Here is a 27,641-nt window from a genome sequence, read left to right on the forward strand (position 1 = left end):
GGGGTCCCTGGTGGCTAGCAAGCTCTCACAGGGCTGCCAGCAGGAATGGTCTCCACAACGAGCGTAAGGAAAACAGTCCTGTATTCCTAACTCCTCCATGTGCTAAAACTAAAATATAAACGACACCTCGTCTGGGATGGTGGGGGGTCGGCTTGGACGTCCAGAGGAATAATGATACGACGGGTACATGTTCCCCAGGACGTGTGGGGCGAAGAGAGATTTTGCAGTGTGAAAGGTTATGTGTTCAGCCGTCCATCCCGTGCCGCCACCCATTCTACTCACTGTCGCTCTTATCCACCAGCACTGCGTCCGACTCCTCCGTGATCTCCAGCAGCGTGTGCATCTCAGGGCTCTCCTCCCTCAGCAGCTCCGTGTTCTCGGCCTCTTCTCCTCCCACCTCCACCATCTCTGTGGCTTTCACCTCCACCTCGCCCTCTCTGATCTTCTTGACGTAGAAGGTGAAGGGTGGCACCTTGTAGACTGCTGTCTTGGACCTGGTATAGATGGGATGGTCGGGAGTGAAGGATTTCTTCAGCTTGTCTCGAGAGGTTTTCATCTTCTCCCTCCTCTCAGTGGTTACGATCTTGGTGCCCAGCTTGTTCATCCTCTTCTCCAGGTTGTGTCGGGTCTTCTCCAAGTTGTGTTTGGTCTTCTCCAAATTCTCCTTGGTCTTTAGCTTGGTCTTCTCCATCTTCTCCTTGGAGAAAGCCTTCTTGAAGTCATCCACCCTCTTCATGCCACTTCTCTTGATCCGCTCTGCTCGGGACTCCTCGATGGTCTCTTCAACCTCCACCTCCTCATCTGAGGAGAGCTGGATTCGGTCCTCATCGGCGCGGTCCTCGTCCACAGGGACCTCCACGCCCTCCTCTTCCTTCTCTTCCCTCTCGGTCTCCTTCAAAGACTTGCTGATGCTCAGCTTGGCCGGGAGCTTCACTTCATCCTGCCAACGGTGAGATGGAATCGGTAAGACACGTGCACTATAAGGACCCACGGCCCTAGGACCCAGCCTGGCAGAGCTACACCGCCTGGCGGCCACCCAGCAGCACATGTAGGCAGCTTGTGCCCCACTTCCCACAACCCTCTGTGGACACAGCCCATGGGACATTCGGCCTCAGGGGTTTGTCAGGCAGCAGCCCCATGGCTCCTGATAGGCTCCCTGCCCTATATAAACCCAGCGGGCAGTCCAGGAACCATCTGGGCCACAGCGTGGTGCATCTCTGGTGTTGCCAGGGCTGTTCCTGTCTCATGCGCTTGACCCCCTGGCTTGACGTCGGCTTGTTTTGGGCTTCGCCTCCTGACTCGGACTCTGACCCTTGCTATCAACCCCAGCCTGGAACTGACCACGAACTCCTCGGCTACCCCTAGCCTCAGCCCTGCCCCTGCTCTGCCCCTTGGCCCACTCTGCCCCCGCGGCTCCCAGCCATCTAACCTGGGCTGAGCAGCTCTCGGAGTCGCTGCCCAGCTAACCGCACTTACGAGGACTAAGATTCACAGCTAGTCTGACCTTGGGGACAAATCCAGCCTTCAGTGGCCAGCACCCAGCTTGGACTCCTCACCCCCTTTTTCACTCCCCCTGGTAAATTACCCCGGTAGGATGCGGCTCTCGCCCACAGCAGCTTGGGGCCCTTGCTAAATTCAAGCTGAGCCTTATCTGCCCTGCACAGTCCGGCCTGGGTGACAAACCCACCGTGGCCTTAACAGCACAGGAGAGACCTGCAGGTGCTGGAACAGGGGCTCTGTCCCCTCTATCCTGGCTCCTCCCACCCCTCATCTTCCAAGCCCTTCACTAGCATCCTCTTCATCCCAGAACTGCTTGTACCACTCACCCTCCCGCCAGTCAAAGCTGCCAGCGGACTCTCCCCTCCGGCCCTCGGAGCCCATCTCCCCTGGCTGGCTCCCTCCCTCCGCGCAGCCCTGAGCTCCCTGCTGAGCAGTCCGGGGCCTGCCCCCCACCCCTCTCTCCCCGTTCCCCGCTGGGGCATCCTGGGTGCTGCTGGCACCTGCATTCGGCACCGAGCCCAGCTTTTCACAGCGCGGGGTTCACTACAGTCACACGACTCAAGGCACAGGCCCCACCCTCTCACTCACCCATGGACAGCCTCCCTGATGCCAGGGCAGCCACTCCTGATTCACACCGGCCTCAGAGACGAACTAGGGGTCTGACTGATTCCAGCCCATGTAAACAGTGATGTATAGGAATTGGGTCGTATCCCTTTAAATAGCTTGTGAGCCCTCTCGTGGCGCTCACCATGTTGTATGTTTCACAACCCAGCCAGGACAGCAGTGCCAAGTCTGCAGAGAGTTATTTGCACTCAGCCATGCCCTGGTGGTTTCTTGTTGCGCAAAGAGCAAAGGACACACCACAAAGCTCCCATGTTTGCCTCCCACTCCTGGCTGCAAGGCTGGTGTCTAACCTCTGCAGCACAGACTGGGAGGCCGTGCTTCCCCGGCCCGGGACATCACACCACAAACAGAGCCAGGCAGCAGCAGGGGGCTTGGAGCTGCAGAGGAGCAGAGCTGGCATCTTGTCCCCTCTGCGAGAGCCGCCCAGGTTTCTGGCTGGTTCTGCAGAGCGAGAGGGTCTGGGATCCTCACCCGCCGAACTGCTCATTGCAGAAGAAACAGGATAAAACACCAGGTGCGAGAGTTTAAACCCGTGGCCTTGTTGCCTTGGTGTGTGGGAGCTGCCCTGGAGGAAAGGTTGTTTCTGCTAGTTATGTGTCCCCTGCCTGCCCTTCGCCCTGTCGCATACCACCCCCATGGCAGGACCACACCCAGCCGCTTGCTTGTTCCCTGGTACTGCTGGGGAAACTACCTCCCAAGCAGATTCCTCCCGAGGCTGCTGGTGAAGTAACATCCCTGCCCCATGCCGCTCGAGGCGGTGTCTGTGCATTCCCCAGAGCGATGTGAACACAGCCTGCCAGCACTGGCCCTCCCCCTGGGAAGGGGCAGAGACCTCGCTCGATTTCCCAGCGCTCTCACAGCAGCGAGTCACTGGCTGACCACTGAGATCAGCTCCCCCGGGAGCACAGGAATTCAGGTCCCCCTAGAAATCACCCGTGATCTGTCATCGAGGGCACCTGCTGGGCTTTCCCCTGGGGCGAGGCCTCTCCTCTGAGCGTGGGAAAGCCCCTCGTATGGCCTCGTGCCTGCGGCAGCTGGGCTGGTAGCAGAGGGCTCCTGCCCCCCAAGGCTTGCGTTCCGCCCCGTTCTCACAACGCAGACGCACAGGAGCCCTTCCCCTTGCACCTGGGCACTGGCCCCGGGGCTCGTGGAGGAAGGGAAAGTTAGCCAGGGAGATTTCCCCCACTTTCCCGAAAGAAGTGACCTGTGCCCGGCCTCCCAGCCCAGCCAGAGACAGCTGCCTTCCGTGGGGCTTGTTTCGAGTTACAGAGAAAGATTCCAAGCGCCCCCTGGTGCGAGGCGAGGGGCATCCCAACAGCACGGAGCAGCCGGCGGGCGCTGAGGAGGGTGCCCCGTGCCACGGGGCAGGGGCTTCAGCATGTTTCCCTGTCCCCAGCAGCCGATGCCCCAGCAGATGCCCCAGCCCACGGCAGTCAAACCGCAGCTGTAACAGCAAAGGCCCACAAGCAGTGTGTTGTCCAGGGAGGTTAGAAAGGAGATTGGGGGCCCGGACTCCTGGGTTTTATTCCCAGCTCCAGGAGGGGAGTGGGGTTTAGAGCGAGGGTGACTGGGAGCCAGGATTCCTGGGTTCTATCTTCAGCCCTGCCACTGGCTTCCTGCGTGACCTTGGGCAAATCACTTCCCCTCTCTGTGCCTCGGTTTCTTCATCTGTCAAGTGGGACCTGTGCTTAGCTATTTGGCCGGGGGAAGGCAGCTGGAGTCGGTCCATCCCTAGTTAGTCCCCTTTTTATTGAAGGGCCAAGCCTGCGAGGAGCCCTCTGCTCTGCGTTCCCCAGCCAGAATTAACTCCTGCTTCCCCCAGACATGGGTATAGTTACACCCGGCAGCGAGCGGGCAGGCAGCAGGAGGCTGTGACCGATTTGTAACCCCAAAATGTGCTTAAGGACAAACTAGCCCTACGACCTTCCCATCCTCTGGGAAATGGCTGTGCACACTGATGAGCTAATACACCTGTGAAGTGGGTCAGCTTCCTTGGGGAAACTGAGGCATGAAATCCCAGCGTGACTTACCCAAGGTCCCTCAGCAAGCAAGCATCAGTGCCAGGAATAAGACCCAGGAGTTCAGGGTTCGGGTCCCCCCCCCCCCAGCCTTTTTCTCTTTTGGGCTGCCCAACTAGCCTGGCCCATGTCTGTTCACAGCCTGAATACAGCCCAAATCCATAACAAAAATAACCCACCCTATCCTGTTTTCAAGCAGGGAACTGGCCAAGCGCAGGTTGCTTCAAACAGCTTTTTGGTCGATTCCTCCATCACCAGCCTAGGATGTGAGTTCACAATCCCCAGTGACTCCAGCCAGGGAGCAGGACCTTGCAATGCTCAGGGCCAGCGGGGAACCGCAGGCAGACAGAGTAGTGGCAGTTTCTTAGGGGCCTATTGACGTGCCCCGGCCGGAGTGAAGATGGGATGGCTCCCCCGCACCCTCCCCTCAGCCGGGTCCAGGACAGACAGACGCTCCGGTCTCTGCATGAGCGTGTATTAAGCTGCCTGCAGGGGCCAGGCAGTCAGCGTGTGGGGTGTAGCTTCTTACCCTGCGGATGGACCTTTGCATCCAGTGCCGTGCGTGGGGCACGGGGGCAGAGAAGGGGCAAGCAGCACCTGCCCATCTCCCCGGTTTACCCATAGCCTGGCCGACCTGACAGGCCCCTGCCTCACGTGCACCCCCAGACGCTGTTCTGCCTGGCCGGTTCCCCTCCAGGGCTGTGGGCCTGGCCGGGGGCCCAGGGCCCTCCCCTGGCCTCCTGGGCCGGCCAGGGGCATTACCTCATTTTCACCGTGTACCCTGGAGCATGGCCATCCTGCCTTTGTTTGCCAGAGGCCGGAATGGCTCCCCTGGCTCCTGCCCCACCATAGGCTCTGTCAACATCTTTTTAGACAATCAGAACTTTCCTATTGTTGTTCTCCCGGCCAAGCACAATTAGCCTCGGGCCCTGGTTTCACATTCTTTCCCCGGCTCGAATGGCCCTGCGCAACAAGCCACCAGGGTTAGAGCAAGGGTGAAGCCTGGGCTGCTGGTGCCAGGAGGAGAGAGAAGGAGACGATGCTCCCTCTGTGGCATTTGGCGGGGGCTTTGCCCTCCCCACGGGGCTGACTGCCTGCCCTGGCGCCTTCCCCCGGTGCGACATGTGCCCAAATCAGAGTTCTCAGCCCCCGTTCTCTGCCCAGAGCAGCACAAGGCACCGGCAGGGGGCTCAGGGCGCTGCTGTCCCAGCTCAATGCTGCCAGCTCTCACAACCGTGCCATGTGTCTTGTGACATTCGATGTTTCCAGCCCCAGCTCCAGGAGTCAGGTGATTATGAGACGCTCCGTTTTTCATGTAAAGGAAAATGGAAGTTTTTAACCCTCGCAGCTGGTGTGGGGAGTTGGGAGACGTGACCCCTAGAGGCTCAGAAACCAGGGGCCCTGCTCTTCCCTATCTGTTACTCCATATTCCCCCCAATTGCTTCTCTCCATGGCGCCGGAATGCAGCCCAGCCTGAAACCCAGCCTGTGCTGGGCTGGAGGCTCAGCAGCGCTGCGACGCCCAGCCAGCTCTGCTCCTGCTGAGCACATGTTGGTATCTGTTCCTGCCGCCAGACAGAGCCAGTCTCGGGGCAGCAGCTGCCTTGCTGGGCGACAGGCTCTGCAGCACACAGAAAGATGGGAAATCACCTTCTCCCTGGGCGTGGAGAGCTGCAGCCGGATCTGCGCCTTGCGGCAGGAGGAGGGACTCTGAGCTGGAGTGGCCTTGTGATCCCTGCCACTCAGGTTGGATTTGGCCCCTGGCGTCCCTCCCGATAGCGCAGGCCCTGTGGCTCAGCTCCCAGGTCCAGTCAGTCGCTGCATTGCCCTGGGCACTTTCCCCTCCAATTCAATGCGACCCCCCAGCATTTAAACTCTTTCCCCTTTGGGGATGTTTGATCATGGTTGCTTTTTCCCCTCTGCCCCCCAGATTCTCCTGCTGCCTTGACCCTCCTCCCCCGGGAATTCAGAGCCTGGGACATAACCCTGGAGTCCTGACCCCCTGTGCTCAGTGTCCCAGTCACTCTGCGTCCCCATGGAGCAGAGAGAGACTCATTCAGGACAGCCAGGCCTGCAGTCCCCCGCAGAGGGAAACACGCGGGCGGGAGGGAGAAGAGGCTGGCATGAGATTGGTTTTCAGCTGAGCAGCACATCGCGTGCAATGAATCCTCTCCGCGTTCCCAGCCCAGGCTGGAAATAGCCCTGCACTGTATGAAGCGTCACAGCTGCCGGGCCTCAACCTGCAGCTCAGAGATTTATTACTTGAGGGGTTTTAATCTCAGGAGCTGGGAGGGGGAGACGTGGAGCTTCTGGGATGAGCCGCCCGCCAGGGAGCCGTGAATGGGTTTGATAGGAGAGCTAGGCAGGGCCAGCAGGGCTCCGTCAGCCCCTGGGCCTGCGTCCCAAGGGCTGCGTGACTCAGGATCTGCCTCTCCCCCAGCACCATGGCCCAGCCAGCCACACCCACCCAACAGCCGCCACACCCAGGAAAACAGGCACTGACCCTGCATGCACCTCCCTGGAAACAAGCAACGTCCCAGCTAAGCTAGGCCTGATCCCCAGCACTCGCCCCCTGGCCAAGGATCTGCCCATTTGACCTCCCAGCAAAAGCCTGTGAAAGTCCATAAAGCAGGAAGTGGGAGCTCTCTGAGAGCCCCAAGCCGTGGGCAGCAGCAGGTGGAGACGGCTCAGCTTTTGTCTTTCATGATCCAGGCGGTGAAGAGACCTGGAAAAGCCTCCCTTTCACAAGTTCATTTTGAAAGCAGTTCTGCGTACTGGGTTAAAGCAGGGAGGGGCTGGTCTGGGCACAAGGACTCTGCTCCCGGCTCTGGGAGGAGAGAGGGGACCCAGGGTTAGAATAACAGGGCCTGGATGCTAGGACTCCTGGGTTCTGCTCCCAGCTCTGGGAGTGAGTCAGGATGGCCGTTCCCAGGGTGCCAGTCCAGGCTTACGTTCACTCTGAAAAAGTCTGAAATGAAGAACAAAGCCTGCCTGCTCCTCCTGGCAGCCGGTTTCCCTCAGTCCCACGTGGACCGCAGGAGGGCTCAGGGACTTGATTTGCCCAGCAACAAGCTCAGTGTGCTGGGAAGCCAGAGGCCACGTGTCCAGGCCACCAGCTCACTTGTGACGTCTGGGTTCTGCCTGTTACCCCAGAGACACGTGCCCGGAGCTGCTGAACCAGCCCAGCCCCAAGCTAACGAGCGAAGCAGGTGCAAGGCCCAGGCCCCTCTTGCCAGTCAAGGTGCTTGCCTCTTCGGCCCGGGGCCCAAAGGAACAGCTCCAAACCTGCCCAGGCAGCCAGGAGGAGCAGGTCCTGGGCCCAGACCGTTCCCATCCCTCCAGTGCAGTGGGGGAGAGCGTCCCTGTTACGGGCTCACGACGACCCACGGTACAGCTGGTGGCAAGATCGTCCCGGCTGTTCCAGACAACAGGGACACGACCGTCACCAGCAGCGCGCGGCCCTTCCCGCAGTGCAGCCGCACGTCGCGGAAGGACAGGACGTGGCCGTGCAGCAGGACAGCCAGTGTGGTTTCCCCTCCATTTCTCCTCCCTTGCCCCCAAGGGAGAAGTGGCTGATTCAGTTGATCCAGCTTCCCGCCATGTCAGTCCAGCTTCGCCCAGGGCCGACGCAGGACGTCCTGCCCGCTCCTCCCCCTGCTTTCAGCCCAAGAAAACTCTCGCTCTTGAGGGAAGTGACGGCATCTGCCCCAAATCCCCTCTCATCTCACAGCTCCTAACAATGCAGCCATGTGTGCTTCCACCCAGCACCGGGCTCCGGAAATACCTGGCACAAAGGACAGGTTTGCAGCGTGCAGGAGGGGCTGAGGGGTTGTTCCTGGTCTTTGGACCAGAGAGCCATGCACGAGGAGCCCTTGCTGTGCTGCTTTCTGGAGAAGCCAACGTCTGCTTTGCTACTATGATTAGCAACACATAGAACAAAACCACCGACGCTGTCCCGGGGGATCCCGACAGCCCAGAGCAAGTCCACAGCCCCCATGAAGACTGCTCATCCTCTCCACAGCAGCACCTGCCCAAGCAATGCCGCATCTCCCGGGGACCCTGAACAGCAGGGACTCCAGCTACTTCCTTCCCTCTGAGTCAACACCATCAGCAAGAACAAAGGCATTCCCCATCTCGGCCTGGCCTGGCTGTGCTGGAAAGGGGCCATATCCTGCGGGCTCAGATACTTATCAGCCCTTGTTGACTCCAGAAGGCTTGTGCACAGAGCAGAGACCTGTTCAAAGCCTCCAGCTCCACGTGAGCTGTCCCCTACCCCCCTCCAGCGTGGGAGCGGAGGGGGCTGCTGCTCTCCATGACTCTCTCTCGGCATAAAATGCACCCACCCTCCTCTGTGCGACCGAGAGGGCCAGAGCTGCTCCCAGCGGACAAAGCAGCGGGGCTGTTTGGAGCACTACAAGCTGGGAGCCCGGATGGTCTCTCTGGGAAAAGCGTGCATGTCTGCCGGGCACTGAACCCCAGGAGCTGCGTTTGCCCAGCCTGGGCCGTATGTGGGGTTTTTACTCATTTGAGCAGCTAATCCCGAGGGATCGCTCGTGTGTAACCTTTCGGCCTAGCACAATCTACCCCCAGAGCGGGCCCCTGCCCCCTGGCTCTCCCCCAGCCTTTCGCCCTAGAACCGTGGAACTGCAGCGTCTGCCCCTCTGCCTGGCTACAGCCCGCTGGGACAGGCCGTGGGGAGCCTGAGTCCTCCCCCAGAGGCAAGGGGAGCGTTCCAGGCTGGTCTGCGTCTGTAAGGCCCCAGCTGCCCTGTTGGATTAGCAGAGCCAGCTGGGGCGGGGTTGACCCCCTTTTCAGCGGGAGGAGTGGCTCCAGAGGCCCCGAAGCAGGGGGCTGCGGGGCGTATCCTCGGCTCAGCACTGAGCCAGGCGAGGGGCAGAGCCTCCGGGAGCTGCAGCCTGTGGTGGGCAGAGGAGCTGTTTGTGTTTGAGTGAATACGCTGTGCCCTGAGGGAAGGGCCTGCCAGAGACCAGAGCAAGGCTGCGCGTCCTGCAAGGGGCTCTGAGGGAGCCCACCAGCCGAGAGGGGGCCTTCCCCTGGCTTCGCTGGGCTGCAGCAGGCCCTGCGGAGGCAATGCAAGAACAAAACCGCTGTGTTTCCACAGGGGGTCAGGAGGGTGGTGCCGGAGCAGCCTTGGTAGGGAGGAGGACTCAGCTCCCTGGCTGTGGGACATCAAGGATCTCCGCCCTGTTCCACAAGAGCTGCTTGGCCCATGGCAGATGGGGGGAGCTGCCCAGTGGAAGGGTTGCCTCCTGCCTGCGACGGGCATGTGTAGGACGGGCAGTCTGCTGCGGCAGGGCCCTGGATGGTGGGAATGTGGCTGCAAATGCAGCCATAGTCTGGGTGCAGTGAAAAGACAACGGGAGCCCGTGGGAACAGCCAGGAATCATGGAGGCGCAGGCTGGCTGGCTGTTACACAAATCCCCATTCACACGCAGCGCATGAGCCCCGGGAAGGCTGCGGCTCGCTCCCAGCTCTCACAGGAACCACAAGGTTTAGCCCTGGGCATTTGAAGCACACTACTTTTTACTGGGAAACGCACCAAGTCTGGTGACGGGTGAGTCCAGCTGCCCAGATGGGCCTGTCCTGAAAACCCTGGCTCTCCGCGTCCCGGAACTTGGGGGTCTTCAAACTGGGATTCCCAAATTGTGGTTGTGTGCTCCAGCACTGCCTCAGTCCAGCTGGCGCAGACCGGGGGGGACAGGCATTCCCACTGGATTTCTGTCCTGGCCCCTGCCACATGCCGGAAGCACAGAGGACGAGTATCCATGGGAAGTGTGGTGGGTTGTTTTTTGGGGGGGAGGGGGCGGGCAGGGGAGTTCTCTGCTGAGCTTTTCAGAAGGGTTCTGTGAATGATCTGGTTTTCCTGTCCTTGAGCCCACATATTGGATGGGGTGACCTTACTGGACAGTGTCCGTCCTTGTCCTGCGATCCACATTGCCCCCTGCTGCAAGAACCCCCCAGGAGGAGCAAACAGAGCTGCAAAGACTGTGTGAAGGGCTCTCCATGACCAGGGAAAAGCCCTTTGTCCAGCAGGTCTCGGGGAGCCACCAGGAGACCTGGGTCACTTTCGTGGAGCTGTGAAACCCAGAGCTGGCAGACTGGTTGAGGGGGGTTTGACATCTCTATTTTTTTTATTTCAAATGACCCAGTGCTGGTAGGTCCGTTGGATTGACTTGCCCCGGTTCTCCCCCACTACGTGTGTTTTTTATCTGATTATATTTTGGAGTCTGAGTTCCCTTCCAGTGAGTCACTGGATCCGTGCCCTTTATGGCCATGTACATACTGCCTGGTTGCTACAACACATGTAAACACTTTCCTCATTGTATAAAAGGCCCGTGAACTGCACAGCTGAGCTGCCTTCCCACCGGGGCCAGGCCTGGAACTGTTCAAGTTCTCCAGACTCACTGCCAAAGCGGGGAAGGTTCCCAAAGGTCTAGGAGCAAAATGCCCCAGGAACTCCAAAGAGCTCCTGCATTGTTGTTGTTTAGGGGGATTTTTTTTTTAAAAAATCTTCAGTTTGTTTAAGAAAGCAAAACTCCCAGGCGATCTGCTCTCCGGTTTGAATGTTTCACGAAGCCTGGCTCGCACGCACGCTGACCACATCTGCAGTTCATTTGGTGCAGTTGCTTTTACATCATTGCATCACCACCAGTCTCTGGTGGGGGGAGAGAGCAGGGGCTTGTTTCACATGCCATTGCAAGACACAGAACACAACCAACTGCCCACCACCACCAGGGGCCCAATTCTGACAGATGCTGAGTGCCCACTGCTGTGGCTTGAGCTTTCAGCGCCGCAGGGGCTGTGGCCCTTCCTACAACCCTCGGTTCCCTTTCATTCCACAGACTAAGGGCAGAAAACCGGATAAGCAACCGCAGAAGGCGCAAACTCCTGGATTTCAGGTGATCTGCACAGAGAAAATGGGGGTCGTGCTTTTTACCTGCTCCATGTTGGAGAAGGCTTAAGTGGGTTTCCCTCTTCACATTGGAAATACAGGTCTGGCCTCCCCAGCCCCTGCTGATCTGAAAGGCGCCTATCACTATTGGCAGACCAGATATCTGTGTTAAAGATTCAGCTCCCCTTCTTCAAACTGAGAAAACTTCCACTCCAAATGTAAGGCCTGCAAAGAGTCTTCCCGCAAACCTGGGCCCCTGATCCTGGATCTGGATCCATGCAGCTGGGGCCCAGTGGAGATCCACACGCATGCGGTGCCCTGTCCGCACTGATTCAGGTGCGAGGCTTGGGTCTTTGGAAAAACCTGGCTTGACATTCCTAAAACTTGTGGGGTAAAAGGAAGAGGAAATAATAGTAACCTCGACCCCCCCTTTCCACCTCCCTTACCCATCGCAAAGGCCACAGGGGCAATTTCCCCAAGTGCTGAATTGTCTGGATCCACTTCACCAATGTCCCGCTCCTGGTGAAACCCTTTACCCTTTACCAGCCTGGAGCATTGCCATTTTGATTTGCCAGCATTTTACACCCACGCTGCCCTGGGGTGGGCGATTCCTTGAGTGCCAGGGCAATGGTCCCTCGGGCCCTTTGCAGGGAATTTCAGATATTTCCCCCAGTAACCACCCGGTTAACAAGTTCACTGAGTCTGTGTCTGTTTCAGCTTCCTGGCCTGTTCTGTGCTTGGTTCACGGCATCCCCCAGGCTTCCTTGTGCCAAGAGCCGTGACACAAAGAGACGCCCTCACTCGCGCAATTGTTCAGCATATCAGAAATGATGAGACTGTGCACCAGGCCCGCCGACAGCAATTCCAGGCCTCGGGGCACACACGAGATGCACCCACGCGGACCGCCTGACATTCGGGCCGTGCTGCACCCGCGCTGGCTGGTGCCCAGCGAGCTGCCGGCTGCGCGCTGTTCCGGCATGGCCAGGGCATCCCCATGCCCACCCGGTAGGGTTGCCAACAGTCTAATCGCGCAACCCCCTACCCTGCCCTTTCCCCGAAACCTTGCCCCCGCCCCTTCTCTGAGGCCCCGCCCCCTGCTCACTCCATCCCCCCACCCTCCATCGCTCAGTCTCCCCCACCCTCACTCCCTTTCACCAGGCTGGGCTCTGGGAGAGAGTTTGGGAGTGGGAGGGGGTGCGGGGTGGGGGCTCTGGGAGGGAGTTTGGGTGTGGGAGGGGGTGCGGGGTGGGGGCTCTGGGAGGGAGTTTGGGAGTGGGAGGGGGTGAGGGGTGGGGGCTCTGGGAGGGAGTTTGGGTGTGGGAGGGGGTGAGGGGTGGGGGCTCTGGGAGGGAGTTTGGGAGTGGGAGGAGGTGAGGGGTGGGGGCTCTGGGAGGGAGTTTGGGAGGGGGTGAGGGGTGGGGGCTCTGGGAGGGAGTTTGGGAGTGGGAGGGGGTGCGGGCTCTGGGAGGGAGTTTGGGTGCGGGAGGAGGTGAGGGGTGGGGGCTCTGGGAGGGAGTTTGGGAGGGGGTGCGGGGTGGGGGCTCTGGGAGGGGGTTTGGGAGTGGGAGGGGTGGGGGTGCGGGCTCTGGGAGGGAGTTTGGGTGGGGGCTCTGGGAGGGAGTTTGGGAGTGGGAGGAGGTGAGGGGTGGGGGCTCTGGGAGGGGGTTTGGGAGTGGGAGGGGTGGGGGTGGGGGCTCTGGGAGGGAGTTTGGGAGTGGGAGGGGTGGGGGTGCGGGCTCTGGGAGGGAGTTTGGGAGTGGGAGGGTGTGCAGGGTGGGGGCTCTGGGAGGGAGTTTGGGAGTGGGAGGGGGTGCGGGGTGGGGGCTCTGGGAGGGAGTTTGGGAGTGGGAGGGGGTGCGGGGTGGGGGCTCTGGGAGGGAGTTTGGGAGTGGGAGGGGGTGCGGGGTGGGGGCTCTGGGAGGGAGTTTGGGAGTGGGAGGGGGTGCAGGGTGGGGGCTCTGGGAGGGAGTTTGGGTGTGGGAGGAGGTGAGGGGTGGGGGCTCTGGGAGGGAGTTTGGGAGTGGGAGGAGGTGAGGGGTGGGGGCTCTGGGAGGGGGTTTGGGAGTGGGAGGGGTGGGGGTGGGGGCTCTGGGAGGGAGTTTGGGAGTGGGAGGGGTGGGGGTGCGGGCTCTGGGAGGGAGTTTGGGAGTGGGAGGGTGTGCAGGGTGGGGGCTCTGGGAGGGAGTTTGGGAGTGGGAGGGGGTGCGGGGTGGGGGCTCTGGGAGGGAGTTTGGGAGTGGGAGGGGGTGCGGGGTGGGGGCTCTGGGAGGGAGTTTGGGAGTGGGAGGGGGTGCGGGGTGGGGGCTCTGGGAGGGAGTTTGGGAGTGGGAGGGGGTGCAGGGTGGGGGCTCTGGGAGGGAGTTTGGGTGTGGGAGGGGGTGCGGGCTCTGGGAGGGAGTTGGGGTGCGGGCTCTGGGCTGGAGCAGGGGGTTGGGTGGCAGGGGGGTCAGCGCTCACCTCGGGTGGCTCCAGAAAGCCGCCTGCTCACCCCTCTGGCAGTGGCTCTTCGGCAGGGGGCCTAGGGGGTCTCCGCGTGCCGCTGCCCGCAGGCACCACCCCCGCAGCTCCCATTGGCTGCAGTTCCCGGCCAATGGGAGCTGCGGAGTTGGCACTCGGGGCAGGGGCAACGTGTGGAGATCCCCTCCGCAGGGGCCGCAGGGACGTGCCGGCCACTTCCAGGAGCAGCACGGAGCGAGGATGGGCAGGAAGCCTGCCTTCGCCCTGCTGCGTGGCCGGGGGCCCCCTTTTAAATCGCCCAGGCCCCTGACCGATTGCCCCCTTTGCCCGCCCCGTCGGCAGCCTGCTGTGCACAGGGTGGCAGGGAGCGTGCCATTAACAACCTTCCTGGCTGGTCGCTAACGGAAGCGGTCTGCTGCTCTCCTTGCTCTGCGGCCCTTCTCGCCCGGACGGCGGGTCTGTCTCGTTCAGCGCCTGAGGGTGGCACTCAACCAGTGCGGCGACAGCCGTGTCCAGGGACCAGCGACCCTCCTCCTGCCCAACCCAGGTACTCGGGATCCTTACCTGCTCTGCACCGGGGGATTTCATTGCCGCCAAGGACTAGGGCAAGGCTGTGTCGCTGAGGCTGCCTTTCTCCACCAAGACCTTCGAACCCAGGCTTGGGCTGGCGAGTAAAGATCTTGTGGGTGCTTTTCATCGAGTCAGGGTTTGACCCCAGATCCTTGGTGAAAGTCCTCCCCCCCGCCCATCTCCAGGTGCTGCATTCCCCCTCAGCTCCCGGGGTGGCTGCATTTCAGCTGTGCGCTGGAAAGTGCTTGGGATGACGGGGGTGCGTGCCCATAGCATGTTCTTTCTGATGCCCACATGGGAGCCCCGCTCTGCTAACTCTGAGCCACGCCGGTACCCGCTGGGTGCTGCGGATGGCTCCCTGTTGGGTACCTGCTCGGTGAGGTTCAGGGGGTCGCAGTAACACCGTCTCTGCTGCAGGGTTGGGGGGAGCCATTCTGGATAAAATACGGACCAATCTGAACCCTCGTTCTGAACCTCCCTGCACCTTCCGAGGGTCGCCCTGCTGTGCAGGGGGTTTCCGGGACTTAGCACTGCTGGAGCCTGGGGGACAAACCCCCCACCCCCTCCAACACTCCCCCCACATTGCTAAGTTTAAACACTTACATTAGCAGGATCTGCACCTGCTGCATGCAGCACAAGCCCCTGGCTGCTGCTGTCAGGGAGGTGGGCTCCAGAGCACCGTCCCCAGGGGCCTGGCTCCGAGCTCACACTGGTGAGGCGAGAATTGGGCCCGCTGCCTGGTAAGGCTCCTTGGAGCACTTTGGCGTTGCCGGAGCAGTGCAGAGAAATTCCTCTGCAAAGCAGGCGGGCTGGGATTTCGCTGCATCTTAGCCAGGGGAAGGCATCTTGTTGCCAGCATCTCCTAGGAGGCTGTGGCTAGGCGTCTCAAGGGCCGGGGTGAGCGTGCAGAAGCCAGATGCTCCACCCTCTGCAGCATAGAGGCAGAAATGTAACCTGCTGATCTGAACCCGATCTGCCTTTTCTAACCAAGCCACTTGCCTTGCTGCCTTCCCCTTACGCTGTCTGAGATGAGCCTCCGCAGAGCTCCGTTGGAGGGGCTCACACCACTGTATGAACAGAGGTGACTTCAACTTCACAACTACTCCCGGGAGGTCAGCAGCAGCACCCCCATTTTACAGATGGAGAAACTGAGGCATGGGGAAGGCCAGTGGCTTGCCCAAGGTCACACAACGAATCTCTAGGAATAGACCCCTGGTGCCCCTGTGCTTTAGCCATCTGACCACCCTTCCCTCCCCCGGGGAGGAACAAGGCATCTCCCTGCAGCCTGGAGAGGAGATCACAGTTTCTTCCACAGCCCCAAAACGACAGCACCATCATCCTGCAGCAAACAGACTATTCAATCCGCTGAGGCATTTATGCCAATTATAAATATCTGCCTTACTAGCTGTACTGCCGAGTGAAGCCACCAAGAAGTGGGCAGCAGCGGCACGTGGCCCTGGCCACGGCAGCTTTCAGAGTTTCAGGAGAAGAGGCTTAACACAGTCTTCAGGTGACGCTTCTGATGCCCTAAATCTGCTGCCTCCCTTCACGTCCACTGCTGGTTGGGGCCAGGGCGGATGGGGCAGAGGGCACACTCAGGGTCTTCTCAGGCTGAGATGAGGAAAAGGAATTTCAATGGCCAGCAAAAAGGAATCCGAGTGGAAGAATTTCCTCTCCCCCATTAACTGCTGTAAACAAGGACATGGCCCAGATATAGAGCGGGTTAGGGTGATAACGGGCAGGCGGGGGAATGCTATCAGAATGATTTAGTGAGTGGCGATATTGCGAACAGAGACAGACAAGAAGGATGGGAGTCTAGCTTCTCTAACTGCCTGCCAGGCTTGGAGGATACAATGTCCCTGCTCTGGAATAATGTATGTTTGTGTTGTATTTAGGCATAGGGCCAGATTCAGCTCTCATTTTCACTGATGTAAGTCTCCAGTGACACCACTTCACTCAGTGGAGTTGTTCCCAACTTACACCAGTGTAATTGAAAGCGGAATCTGGCTCTCAAAGTCTCTAAGAGTTTCAGGGAGCGTGCGCAGAAAAATAATAGCAACATTCATTGAGAGCTAAACTCAACTACGGGAGCAAGGTGGATCAGGAATGTTAGGGCTCATTCCAGACCTACATCCATGCAACTCTCCCAGGAGGATCCAGACAACACCCTCAGCCAAAGAAACACAAGAGAGGCCCACTGAGCATACCCTGAGGCCAAGCCTCTGCTACGTGGCAAATCCGGAGAGCAGCAGGCGTTAACCCCTTTAGGAGTGCCACATAAACCAGGTTTTATGCCTAAATTTTCAGAAAGTTCGGTATAAGTCTCCACCTCCAAGGATATCAGCTAAAATGAGGAGGCTCAGAATAAGAGAAGCAGCAGCTCATTGTAGAACACAGTAAAAAACTGTACCAAGAGGTTATTGGTCCTGTCTCCATAAAATGGAAAGAAAGGGTCTTGAAGACCCTAGTGCAAAAGCAGGGAGTGAGATGCAAATAAACATTAAAGGGCTTGTTGGATCGCACGTGACCTTTCCACATCCAGCAAAATTCCTTCCATCCTCAAATAACTTCCCTTAATTAGGGTGACTAGATAGCAAGTGTGAAAAATCGGGACGGGGGTGGCAGGTAATAGGTGCCTATATAAGAAAAAGTCCCAAAATCGGGACCGTCCCTATAAAATTGGGACATCTGGTCCCCCTACCCTTAATGTACAACCTCACTGTAAATTTGTTGGTCTCTAAGGTGCCACAAGTACTCCTGTTCTTTTTGCGGATACAGACTAACACGGCTGCTACTCTGAAACTCTCATTGAGACTGGGAGTCTCCCAAAGGTTTCTAGCTTCTCCCTGTCCTGGGAACTGTGCCCTTAAAAGCTGTTTCCCTCTTTAATAGGCTGATGGGAACAAGGAGATTGGTGCTTTAAACCCCCTGTGAAATGTACTGGTGCTAATCTGGACCTGATGAAGAAGAGCACGGGAACCTGGCAAGGGGTGAGGCTGAATATAAACAGTGAAGCTAGGTTTGGAAGAACAAGAAGATGAAAGGCAGGTCCCTAGGAAATGGGTAAGTAAGCAGATTGCAAGGGGGAAAATCACTTTTTTTTTCTCTGACAGAAAGAATGTTTTAATCCCATTATCAGCCTGTTTGTGTATCTAGTTCGACTCTCAGAACTGCCCTCCCGGTTACCCTGCCATGTCTGATTAATGACCCTCGGGGCTATTTCTGAACAGCAGACTTACAAAGACAGAGATTGCACTGCAGATGCTACGCAGGGAGATCAGTGACTGGCATTAATTGACATTAGCAGCAGCATCCGGAAGGTGCAGACTAAACATCCAGGGGAGTTTTATTGGAAATGTTTAGTTGGATTGTCTTTCTCCAATCAACAGCTCTCCCCTCTGGCTCTGGGCTTCATCCTAGAATGCAGCCAGATGGGGGCTCAGGAATTCTTTTAACCTGTGGAATTTACTGTGTAGTCAAGAAGACAATAGCCAGGTGCTGTGCAGTTCAACAGGACTAACCGTGCTGAGCGCGTACAGGGCTGCTTGAGGTTCTGGGTTGGCCATGGCCATATTTATACCACAGGGGTGCATTTGCACGGATTTGTGTTCCTTATTTAAATAAAGACAATGGGACCAAACTCAAACCTGGGGCATGCCAGCAGGGAGTTTGACCTGTGATCTTGTGCTAGAATTTCCTTTCAATCCACTTCAAACCCCCATTAACATCAGCGGAATCGGGCCTTCTGTATTGGACAGAGAAGCCCTGGAAATGAGAACAAACCGGCTGGCTGCCTGGCCTGGTGAGTCACAGGGGCCAAATTCTGCCCTCAGTTACCCCCTCTGGTGCAGTGACTTCATTGGCATTGCACAGGGCAGACATTTCCTGCTTAGCTACTATGGGTTGGGCACATGAGAGATGCCTAAGAGATCCAGAGGGTGAGCTGAAAGTGACTCACCCCTTTGGCTTGAGGTTCACTAGCCATCTCACATTTCTTTTTATTCGGGGCCTTTTGTTTTCCTCTTTGCACGGGGGGAGTTGGGCACTCCACAGCTCAGCATGTCCGTAGAATACAAAAGCACTTCAGCAAAACAAACTGCCCTGACACTGGCAGCTCATAACTCAGAGCTGAGCCGTGAAACTTTGGTGCATTGGGGCCCAGCAAGAGCCACACTTCAGAAGAGGCTCTGGGTGGAAGAACTGACAGCTTGCACCAAGGAAATGTCTTGGGTGCTAAGTAATCCCCTTGTTCTGGGGCCGCGCTCTGCTGTGGGTGACTAGCCTGAGACTCGGCTAATCAACGGCCGTGCAGGGAGTGGTACAAGCTCCTTGTGCATGGGGGCTGGCAGCCTTGTGCCCTTTGCCGTGGATGGGAATCATGCAGCTGAATTCTCTGTGCACTGCTGTGGAATTGCGTCCCTGAGGGTCTGAGTGAAACCGACAGTAATCTGAGTGGCCAGCCTGCCCTGGCTCCCAGCGGATGGGTCAGGCATGACCTAATGGCGCTTTTTCCCTCTCTCACTTCGACGGTTCTCTGGCCAAAGGCAGGAGGGTCAGAGTGGAAGCAGGACTCGTTTAGAGACTCCGCGGCCATCCCACTGACCGAGCTCCTGTACTTCAGCAGTGAAGCCAAAGGCGCAGAACAGAGCAGTGTGAGCTTTTGGTTCCTGGACTTCAGTCTGCAGAGTTCGTGTGCGGCGTTTTAACCACGACTTTGCATTTAATACTCCTCATTATTGCTCTTAAAGATAGTATGAAAACCCTGAGCTAACGGCTTGTCCTCGAGAGTATGCTGGGTCTGAGGGGTCTGGGGACGTGTCCCAGTTCCCGTGGGATTGCTCTGGTCCCCCGTTGTCACAAACCAAGCTCGTCACTGGATCAGGCATTTACTGGGATTTTGCCTGGTGAAAACCCCGCATGTTGATGTATGAATGTAGCTGCTAGGGGCCCAGACAGTCCTTCTCTGCAAAAGCCTGGAGTGAGGAGTGTGTGGGACCATGGACACACTGGGAACAGCACAGTCCTGGGGGCCAGTGGAGAACCCGACTCAGCCAAACTTCCTGTGTGAAACCAATGAACTTCCACTGGGTCCAGCAGCGTGAGAGTGGATCAGATGCTGTCTGGGCTTCGCAGGGTATTGCTAATGCTCTGAAAAGGGAGGCATGTGGGTGAGCTTAGAGATTAGACGGAGATGACTCTGAGCCTAGGCCACATCACCACTGTCCCCCTGAGCGGCTGGGCTAGAGGAGGGGGATGCCCCGCTGAATTGCATAGCAATGAGCAAGTCGTCTGAGCTGGTCTCAGCTGTGAGCCCCCTTCCTCTGGCCAAGCTGCTACAAGTCACCCAGGGTCTCGCAGTATCCTGCATCAGAAGTGGGCTCCCCACCGCAGCGGGTTAACTTGTATGCTTGTCTTCCCATGTCTCACATGGACTGTTTGCATTTCTACTTGGAGTAGCCGGGGGTGACCAGCTGGTTCCCTGAATCGCTCTCTGAATTCCTGCCTGGGACACAGGCACTGGGAAAGGAAAGGATGGGGGGGGGGGTGGATTTTATCCATTCAAACCACATGTTAATGTGAGCTATGGGGTGGGACAAGTAAAATCAAACCAGTGCATGGAAAACAACCTCCTCCAGGGCACCCCTCCCTGTGCAGCTGTGCTGGAGAGCTATTCTCCACTGCTGCTCTCACATCAAAGAGGAAAGCAGCGATCTTATCAGTCAGGCTGGGGCTTTCTTATCCAAACAGGGAAAGAAAACACTTAGCCCAAATTAACCTCTTGAGACCATTGCATATTTTAGTGATGACACTCAGGGCCTCACCCCAGAGGGACCGTGTGTAACATTTTACTGACTAATTTTAGTTAAAGCAATCCCTTGTTTACCTTCTCTCCTAACTCCTATGTGACAGGCTAATATTTAAGAGCTAGTGGTATAACTTTGGCAAAGGATGAGCCCTAGCTTATAGAAAACATGATACGGAACTGTTTATGACCTCATCAATTCAGACATCTATAGACAGAAACGCAGTTTTTTAATGCGGGGTCTGATTCTACGTAGCGCCCCCGTCTTGCTAATCCTTTGATGCTTAGTACACAGATGTCTGATATTATATTCAACATTCAAATACACATGTAGAACAGTACGTGCACAATATGGACATGCTTGTGCAACCAGAACACACACACACACATATATATATATATCTCAGCAATGGGAAAGCCTAGATTCGGGGCTGAAAACTGAGCAAACGCTAGGCTGGCTCTCATTTTACCCAAACCAGTCAGTCTAGCCTGATGCTAATCAATGTTGAGGCCCTTTTCAGAGACACTGTCACCCCCAGGGGCTGTAAGGCAAGCTGCATGCCTGCGCACAGCACGACTGTAAAGGCCTCTGACTCACAAGGGTTTCTTTGAAACTCGTTTTTCCTTTGCAGAAAGAGGCAAGTGTTCCGGGGGCGTGAGCACGCTGGGAGGGGTAACATTCAGGTCAGCGTTAACGCTGAACCGCAGGGTCGTGCTAGAGACTTTTCGGACCAGGTAGCTGCCTCCTCTCGGGAGCAGTCCGCAGGAATAATGACACCGTGGAAAGCGTCCCGACCACAGGCCATGCAAACGGCAGAGGTGCAGGTCCAGCACAACCCCACAGTGCGGACACAGCCGACAGGGATGGAAAGGGTTTTTCCGTCGCTGTAGGAATGCCACCTCCCCGGGCCAGGGGAGTTAAGTCAACAGCATCATTCCCATCCACCTGGCTGCAGCCCCACCACGGGGGTTCGCATAGCCACAGCACGCTGGGGCATGGGGTCTTCACAGCCCTGGGCACCGTAGCAATATTGACCTAAACGTTAAGTGTAGAACAGGCCTGAATCTTATTTGTACAGAGAGTTTAAATAATCATCCTGCCCATTCCAAGGCCCCTGTACGCGGCCGGAGCAGGATCGCTCATGCCAAATCCCATTCCAAGGCGTATCTCAAAACTGAATCCCATTCTGGGGCCGAGATGTTCTTGATGCAGGAGAACTCACTTCAAGCGGGGCATCCGACCAAACACTGCAGCACTGCAATCAGTCAGGCCTGGCATTCAACTTCGCTGTACAGGGAATTTGGATTTCTCCTGCAGGGAAGTCGTCTTGTGCTGGGAAGCTGCATGACCCGGTTATGCTGATGTGTCCTCCCATTGCTATACACCATTACAGCCCAGCAAGGTGCTGTGCAGTAAAACCAGGGCTCTTAACAGCCCCAGAAATCAGTCTCCTACAACATGGGACACGCCCTTGGAAACAGAGATTATCCTGGGACTCTGGGGACAACTCGCAACCCTAATACACGGCCCTGAGGCTGTGTGCAGAACCCCCAGGGCTGTCGGGGAGCTGCGTGTGAGTGGATCCAGGGCAGCACGGAGTCATTGCTTTGTTATGTATGGCGATAAAAAGAAATACTGAAAACAATGGGTGGGGAAGGACCGTCCCTCCAGCGGGCCCCAGGAAATGCTCATGCCACATACACCAGTGCTCCTAGCTCCAGCCCGGGTCCCCAGTCGCAAACACTGAGTTTCTTGGCCACAATGTGCAGCCTTGTAAGAAAGGCATAAATGCAGCACCTAGTGCTCCTGCTGATCTCCTGCACTGGGACCCTGCTCTTCACCCTCCAAGCTTGCAGCTGGGCAAACTCTGTGGGGTCCCCGGGCTTGTGCCCCTTGCAAGCTGGTTTTGAGTTTGCAAATCTCCTTGGCGTTCCCAAGTCTTTTCTTGTCATTAAACCCCTGAGTCCGAGCTCGGGGCAGAAGGGGACGACACCCTGCGGCTCAGCTGGGCAGAACGGGTGCTCCTTCTCCTCTGCCCGGGCTGCGCTTCATGTTCTCTCTTTGGGGGTTTGGCTCCCACTCTGCCCTGCTTTCTGCTCCGTTTCCCACCCCGGTGTGATCGGTGCATTCTCCTCTCCCCACATACACACACTTGGGCTCCTTTTCACACGGTCCTTCGCAGAGCACGAGCCCCGTAATGGCCGCTTTGGGTCCAGCTTCCAGACCCACCACAGCGAGACGTGGTTCGCAGGGAGTCCGCCCCTCCCTGCTGCGGGCGTTGGGCCGCTCGGAGCCCTATAAGGCCCACTGGAGGCACAGCCGCCAAACTGTGCTATTTATACTCCTCACACAGCCCCACCTACCCTACACATTGTGGAGCTGGATCTCTTTTCCAGCCCGTGGCCACCTGGCCTTTTTCGGGGCGGCTCAGCCCCTTGATGGGCTTGGAGCGGCTGTTCAGATTCATCGGCAAGGCAGACAAAGTTCTGCGGGGGCCTCCCAAACAATTGCCCTCCCCAGTATAACAGACCAGACCCTGCACACGCAGGAACGGGCCAGACGCCTCCCCGGCACTGCCGAAAGCTTTGAAAAATAGTCCCCACCATGCCTGTGTGGCCAGAATGTCCATTGAAAGCATCCATTTGGGGGGGCGGGGTCTGCATCTATCAGTGTTGGGTCCCTGCTTCCCCCATCCCTGAGCCCCCTAACTCAGACAAAGGGGGCACCGTGCAGCATGGGCTGGGTACCACGGTACGTGGGCAGAGCTGGGTGCTGGGGTCTGCGCTTTTCAAAATCTGACCCTACAAAAAGCAGGTCCGTGTCATTCTGAAGGATGAATTCGCTTGTCAAATGTTTGGAGGAACGAGGCGCATTAGTGGAACTGTAGCTACTTGCGGTTCTCCAGCTGTCCTGTGCCAGGTGAGTTGTGTTTATAACTGGATTAGGACTCCCGTTGTTGTAGGGATGGGCCCCAAATGAATCCAGCCCCCGATTTCCCACCCCCCAACATTCAGGAGTTTTTGGATGAGGCAACTGGGTACAAGACTGGTTCACCTAGCTCTGACCCCGAGCTGCCCTTCCAGATGGCCTGGGGGGAAGGATGCAGCGGAGAGGATGCACTAACAACAGCTCTGGGGATACGAGCAGCAAATAAGGGCCCAACCCTCTGCCCTCCAGCTTCTTGGGCATGAACGTTCCCCTCTGTGACACGGAGGTTAACGCTCTGTCCACACGGCTCTTTGGCAAAGAATCATGTCTTCTCCTGGGCGGCTTCATTCGGGGCTGGCTTTTTTTCACATTGCTCTTGGGGCCTGATTCAACTCCCATCAAAGTCACTGTACATATCCTCCTGGGTGTGGCTGCTTTTTAGTACTGCCCGTTTTCTCCCTAGTTTTGAGGCAGACAAGACAGACGTACTTGATGCTCAACTCTCCAGACCAAAATTCAGCTGCCAAGACACGGAGGAACCCACTTGGATTTTCTCTGTGCTCCTACGATACGTAAAATACCGAAGTAGGGCGCTTGCATTTAGTCTTACCTCCCCCAACAAGCAGTCCCAGGGATCTCGCTTGCACCCTGAGTGTCATTCCTTCCATAACTTCTCGAAATGCACTGGAAGAGCCAACCAGGCATCCTTCACCTATTAAAACAGACTTCTCGTCTTTGTCCTTTTGCTTCTCCAAGGCACAGCATCCTTCCATACTAAATCCACCTGGGGAGCAGCCCCTTCCCTGCTTGGCAATCCCCTCTGGAAAGAGGCCATTCCTCCTCTCGGCTAATCCTGCAGGTGTATTAGGCACATTTGCCCCCCACAATAAAACAAACTCCGAAATCTTTCCCCTGGCTACTGAAGTCACAAGGGAGCAGGAAAGTTCATCACAGTTTCTTAAAGCACAAATGCAATTAAAGGTTGATATTGGAATTGTTCATAGACACGAGAAGAACAAAACTAGCCAAGGCAGCGTCTAGACTGACCCTCCGTTGAGTATTCAGTCTGGAAAGCGCTGAGCATGAGTTGTCGAACTAGGGAACTGTTTTGGAACTGTTTGCTACTGGTTTTCTACAGCCAGGCTTGGGAGAGAGGTTCCCCATTGTCAACTCCCCAGGACAGGGATTATCATCGGGATGTTTGTGTTTTACACATTGTTGGCACTTAGCAAATAATACACAATAATTGTTACTAAATAGCCGAAGAAGTACCTAGTCCATGAGTAAACCCACTGGAATCCACAGGGCTCCTGACAAGAACGGCATGTCTCCGCACAGGGGAAGGGGCGGAATCTGCTCCATGATTTGTTAGAAATGCCTCTGGAGCTGAGATACCGAGATGCTCATTCATCCTTTTATTTATTTACTAAAAGTGTTAACCCTGGCATGCCGAGCACACACCCTGGGCCAAATCCCACTCCCTTTACTCAAAGGAGTAGAACCACTGACTTTGATAGGGCTACTTAAAGGAGTAAACAGGATTGGACCCTAAATATACAGTCTCCTTCATGCAAGCAGCCTGCTGAAGACCCTCAGCCCCATACATGGGTAATTACACAGCAACACAACCTCCTAAAACAGAAACCTGCCCAGCCAAAACCAGCCCAAGATCGTCTCTCCCCACATTTCTGGAGCAAACTTTCCAAGTACACGAACGAGAGACATTCCTATATGTTGTTAACACTGCCCGTTAACCACAGCTTCAGCACCACACAGCCCCGGTTACTGCCCAGTGGATGATACATGATTAGTGCAGGGCAAAGCACAGAATAATGATGCTCCTTAACAACCAATCAGTCCCTGTGTGAAACAACAATAGTTCTTGCCTTGCGAATGGCTCAGAGCTAGCCCCACGGGACAGCAGAAGCATCCAGAAAGACAGTAAGGGCTGACACCAGTGTGAAAATTTCTCTCTTGACTGCAAAGCTATTTTTCCATTGTATGCAGGGGAAAGTGGACTGGAAAAATACACCCAACCCTTCCATGGGGTTCCCTGTGATCTGTTAGTAGCAGTCAGAATGCTCGTTGTAGAGGATCATCTTTGACTTAGCTAACACAGCGGTGGAGGAATAGAGAGGGGCATCTTTGTTGAGTTAATACATACTTATTACTGCTGCCCATCCCATCCTAGCTCTCAGCCACTGCAAGTCAGGGACTCTCCTGGATTTCGGTCTCCAGTCCATGCTTCAGAGCAGGACACTGTGCCTGGCTTCTCCTCCACAAAGGAGCTCCATTCACGCAGTGGTGTTTGGGCACAAGGCCGCACCCTTGCCCCAAGACCTCCTTCACTCACTTACTCTTGCGGCTTCCTCTGGGCATGGGGACAGAGTTGCACCAGCTCTGCTGTGTGGTGAAAGGCCCTGCCTGGCTTTCGTAAGTCCATGCACGGCTGTGTTTTCCATGAAGCAGCCCTTGAGTATCTCCCTCGGGCTTTAATGCTCAGGGAGGGTCTCACGCTGAAATCCACACAGGATAATTCAGTCTGGATTTCAAAACCTTCTCCCCTTTTTCTACAAAACAACTTTGAACCGCAGAAAATCTCACCTCAGGGCCTTTCTCAGCTGATTCTAACTCAGGGGCCGAGCCTGCGCCCATTGAAATCAATGCGAGTTTTGCCGGCAGTGGAAGCAGGATCGGGTCCTGTACGAAAGTTTTGTCCCACAGGAAAGGGGAGACCGATGATTTGTTTATTTTGCACACGGACTCTCCAATGCTCACGACCAACAGCACACAATAAAGAGCAGGCTCTCACAGTGCCAGTCCGCCGGGAACCAGGACCTGGCCATTTCCCTACCACTTTGAAATACCTGCCAGGGATGTTCTGCCTGAGCCTCCCCTTTCGCTCCCTTCCCAGCGGTTGTTTCCACCGCTGTTGGTTTGTTTAGGTGTCTCCATTTTCCACAGCTGGCTCTAGTCCTCTGTGCAGGCCCAGTCCCCAGAGCTTCCGATCAATGTATTTATAAATCTGTTTAGGTGGCTGACGTGCTCCTAATATACGTGAGTGTTTCAGCCTCCATGATAGAACTATAAATGCTTAAGCTGTGAATCAGAGAACTATATCAGTCCTGCCACTTGCTAGATTCCACAGTCTGGCCTGACTAGATCTCCTTTCCCACTACGCTAGTGAAAGGTGCTGTGCATTTTGTGGGGTTTTTCTTCCCCCTTTTCCCTGTGAGTTGCACTGGATGTTTTTCTATTTATCCCTCACACAGTCTATTATTAACCCGGATGCTTCGAACTATCCTCATCTCATTAACTGGCCCATTCGGTTTTTCTCCAGCTTTCCCCTCTGGGGGGTCTGCTCTGCAAAGTGAAGCTAAACCCAGACAGGCAGCGGAAGGGGAGGCGGAAGCCTGTGGCTGCATTTGTTTTGCTTGTTTGCCTGTTTGGTATTAAAAGATTAAAGACAAGTCCAGCTCCTAGTGGGAGTGCTGAGCCTCCAGCAGAGTGAAGCCCCTGTCGCTGAAACTGAGTGACTGGAATGCCCAAGACCTGCAGGCTGTAGATGAAGGAATCTGTAACATACACTGGATCATATTTAATTTTACAAGCAATGTGGCAAAGGCAGATCCCGGGGAAACGGTGTGCTAATGAATTCAATGGACCGGACCGTATTTTCTGTTTGTTTCCACTATGTCCCCTATAAGAGTGAGGTTAAACATGACTCTGGAGTTATTGTTCCATGTTATTGCTGTAGGATGCACATTATAAACCTGAGCTAGCATCACGGCTTCTTGTCGCACTAAGGACTTCATCCCTCACAGTAAATCCTCTGTCTGAAATAACTGATTTAAAATACCTCTCTCCAGTTCCTAGTACACTTTTGTTCCTCCTTTGGTTAAACAGCAGTCTCTGCTAGGTAACCAAATTCTGCTGGCCTTTTGCAGTGGGGTGCTTGGGGCCAGTCTCAGCATCTTTTATGAAATTTCCTGTACTCATTTTTTTAAGTGCAATAAATTATTACATTAAACCTTCTGCCTTATGAAGAAATCAGTACTGTTAGATTCGGAAGGCCCTATTCATGGCGCACTTCAACACTGGATGCTGGATGAGTCTAGAGGAGACATGTGAGGCAACGTGCCGTCCTTCTAACCCAGGACGGTGGTGCGGTTAACACTGAAAACACTCACTGACGGTGCCTGAGGAGCTGCAGGACATCTCCTTACCTGGTAGATCATGACTTTGAAGTTCCTTCGCTTCAACAGCTCCGCCTCGTTGGCCTCCAGCTTCTTGATCTGTCCGGCTTGCTTCTCCAGGTTCTGCCGGACGGTTTTCACATTGACGCTCACCTTGCGTACTTTCTCCAGCATCTTGTTCACGGTGTTGCTGGTAGTGGTGTGTGCTTTGGTGAGCTTGGTCAGTTCCCCCTGGATGCTGGCCACTGCGCTATCCATCTCTTGTTGCCTCTCCTCCAGCTGCGTCTGGGTCAGCTGGATCTGATCCACTGCCCCGATGATCTTGTCCAGAAGGGTGAGCACCATCACGCCATTGATCTGGTCTGATTTAATCGGCTCCTCAGCTGCTTGCTCCTCGGAGGTCTCGGAAGGAGCGGGCTGCTCAATAATTTGCAAAGGGGTGTCCGCCATGCTTGCTTGGGAGTCCCGACTAGCAGAGCCTGGAGAAGCTGTCGCTGCAGGGAGCAGAGTGAGAAGAAAAAACTTAACCCGAGCTCTAGCTCAACTCTGTGCTGGGAGGCAAGCCAGAAATGGAGAGCACAGTGCGTGGCTGTGTGTGTGTGTGTGTGTGTGTGCGAGCTTAAATTCAAATG

General features: G+C 56.3%; 1 protein-coding gene across 1 annotated transcript; it reads right to left on the reverse strand.

The window, feature by feature from the left end:
* Window positions 1-274: 274 nt before the first annotated feature.
* Window positions 275-27,459, reverse strand: CAVIN1 (caveolae associated protein 1). Its single transcript, XM_077806499.1, has 2 exons — window positions 27,040-27,459; window positions 275-940 (listed from the first exon to the last, which is right to left on the reverse strand). Exons 1-2 carry the CDS (start codon window positions 27,457-27,459, stop codon window positions 275-277), a joined length of 1,086 nt encoding a protein of 361 aa, XP_077662625.1.
* Window positions 27,460-27,641: the final 182 nt, after the last annotated feature.

This window comes from Eretmochelys imbricata, chromosome 27, assembly GCF_965152235.1.
Source record: "Eretmochelys imbricata isolate rEreImb1 chromosome 27, rEreImb1.hap1, whole genome shotgun sequence".
Classification (NCBI taxonomy): Eukaryota; Metazoa; Chordata; order Testudines; family Cheloniidae; genus Eretmochelys; species Eretmochelys imbricata.

What these genes read in the sequence shown, in the direction of transcription:
- CAVIN1 (XM_077806499.1), bottom strand. Translation starts at nt 27,459, where the DNA reads ATGGCGGACACCCCTTTGCAAATTATTGAGCAGCCCGCTCCTTCCGAG. An exon ending in TCAAAGTCATGATCTACCAG is followed by an intron (nt 941 to 27,039) that starts GTAAGGAGATGT and finishes CACCGTTGGCAG; the next exon opens with GATGAAGTGAAGCTCCCGGC.